Below are 2,500 nucleotides of genomic sequence, written 5' to 3'. Positions count from 1 at the left end.
GCCACACAGACAGGAGATTAGAGATACATCCCAAATAGCAACCCATTCCTTATATACAGTGCATTCAGAAAGTACTCAGTCCCCTTGACCTTTTCCACATTTTGTTACGTTACAGCCTTATTCTAAAATGTTACATTTTTTCCTCATCAATCTACACACAATACCCCATAATGACAAAGAAAACAGGTTTAGACATTTTTCGTTTAGACATTACAAATACAAATGGAAATACCTTATTTTCATTACATTACATTTTACATTTAAGTCATTTAGCAGACGCTCTTATCCAGAGCGACTTACAAATTGGTGCATTCACCTTATGACATCCAGTGGAACAACCACTTTACAATAGTGCATCTAAATATTTTAAGGGGGGGGGGTGAGAAGGATTACTTTATCCTATCCTAGGTATTCCTTAAAGAGGTGGGGTTTCAGGTGTCTCCGGAAGGTGGTGATTGACTCCGCTGTCCTGGCGTCAATCATTTTCATAAGTATTCAGACCCTTTGCTATGAGACTCAAAATTGAGCTCAGCTGCATCCTGTTTCCATTGATCACCTTTGAGATGTTTCTACAACTTGATTGGAGTCCACCTGAGGTAAATTCGAAAGGCACACACCTGTCTATATAAGGTCCCACAGTTGACAGTGCATGTCAGAGCAAAAACCAAGCCATGAGGTCAAAGGAATTGTCCGTAGAGCTCCGAGACAGGATTGTGTCGAGGCACAGATCTGGGGAAGGGTCTCAAAAAATGTCTGCAGCATTGAAGGTCCCCAAGAAAAGTCTCCCCCATCATTCTTAAATGGAAGAAGATTGGAACCACCAAGTCTCTTCCTAGAGCTGGCCCCATCGGCCAAACTGAGCAATTAGGGGAGAAGGGCCTTGGTCAGGGAGATGACCAAGAACCCGATGGTCACTCTGACAGAGCTCCAGAGTTTCTTTGTGGAGATGGGAGAATCTTCCAGAAGGAAAACCATCTCTGCAGCACTCCACCAATCAGGCCTTTATGGTAGAGTGGCCAGACGGAAGCCACTCCTCAATAAAAGGCACATGACAGCCCTCTTGGAGTTTGCCAAAAGGCACCTAAAGACTCTCCGACCATGAGAATCAATATTCTCTGGTCTGATGGAAACCAAGATTGAACTCTTTGGCCTGAATGCCAAGCATTACGTCTGGAGGAAACCTGGCACCATCCCTACGGTGAAGCATGGTGGTGGCAGCATCATGCTGTGAGGATGTTTTTCAGCTGCAGGAATTGGAAGACTAGTCAGGATCGAGGGAAAGATGAATGGAACAATGTACAGAGAGATCCTTGATGAAAACCTGCTCCAGAGCGTTCAGGACCGGGGTGTAGGTTCACCTTCCATCAGGACAACAAACCTAAGCACACAGCCAAGACAACACAGTAGTGGCTTTGGGACAAGTCTCTGAATATCCTTGAGTGGCCCAGCCAGAGTCCGGACTTGAACCCGATCGAACATCTCTGGAGAGACCTGAAAATAGCTGTGCATCGACGCTCCCCATCCAAGCAGATTTGCAGAGAAGAATGGGAGAAACTCCCCAAATACAGGTGTGCCAAGCTTGTTGTGTCATGCCCAAGAAGACTCGAGGCTGTAATCGCTGCCAAAGGTGCTTCAACAAAGTACTGAGTAAAGGGTCTGAATACTTTTGTATTTCAGTTTCTTATTTTTAATACATTAGCAAAATGTCTAAAAACCTGTTTTTGCTTCTTCATTAGAGGGTATTGTGTGTAGATTAATGAGGAAACTGTCATCAATTTTAGAATACGGCTGTAATGTAAAAAAAGGTTAAAGGGGTCTGAATACTTTCAGAATGCAGTGTAGTGCCCTATACTGTACAATGCAGTGTAGTGCCCTATACTGTACAATGCAGTGTAGTGCCCTATACTGTACAATGCAGTGTAGTGCCCTATACTGTACAATGCAGTGTAGTGCCCTATACTGTACAATGCAGTGTAGTGCCCTATACTGTACAATACTGTACATATACTGTACAAGTAAGTAAGTAAGTTTGGGAGTCGGAATGGTAGACGGGAAAAACGCGGAAGGCAAATTTCGATTGAATGCATTCAGTTGTGCAACTGGCTAGATATCCCCTTTCCCGTTCCCAATAGTGTGTTTCTGTAGCGTGAGGCAGCTTGGTGTACAAGTACATCCCTTGGACAGGACACTAGTCTATCGCAGGGTCGTACCCCCAATCTATCTATCAAACAGCGACGCATTGGGCTATTGTGCCCTAGAATGAGCCTCTTCTCCCATCCTCTCTGTCCCTTGCTATGCCTCCTCTCTCCATCCCCTCCCACCTCTTCCCTGCCATCACTTCCATCCCTCATCTCCCCTCCATCCCTTCCTGTCCTTTACCTGCTCCACCCGACACAACTTGTCCACTGTGCCCTGGTAGTGCTTCATGCAGTCCTCAGCCAGCTGCAGGTGAGTAGAGTACTGAGACACACAGTGAGACAGGGTCAGTACACACATGTCA

General features: G+C 45.4%; 1 protein-coding gene across 2 annotated transcripts in view; it reads right to left on the bottom strand.

The window, feature by feature from the left end:
- LOC124007168 (syntaxin-binding protein 1-like) overlaps positions 1–2,500 on the bottom strand; it is a 41,970-nt gene that overhangs the window by 6,010 nt on the left and 33,460 nt on the right. For both annotated transcript variants that reach the window (XM_046317539.1, XM_046317540.1), the window contains exon 13: positions 2,380–2,460. In XM_046317539.1, the coding sequence (XP_046173495.1) occupies positions 2,380–2,460 (81 nt within the window). The remainder of the gene's footprint in view (positions 1–2,379; positions 2,461–2,500) is intronic.

This window comes from Oncorhynchus gorbuscha, linkage group LG20 (assembly GCF_021184085.1).
Source record: "Oncorhynchus gorbuscha isolate QuinsamMale2020 ecotype Even-year linkage group LG20, OgorEven_v1.0, whole genome shotgun sequence".
In the NCBI taxonomy this organism is placed as follows: Eukaryota; Metazoa; Chordata; class Actinopteri; order Salmoniformes; family Salmonidae; genus Oncorhynchus; species Oncorhynchus gorbuscha.
Note: the sequence above shows the minus strand (reverse complement) of the source record. Positions and strands in the feature narration are given on the sequence as shown.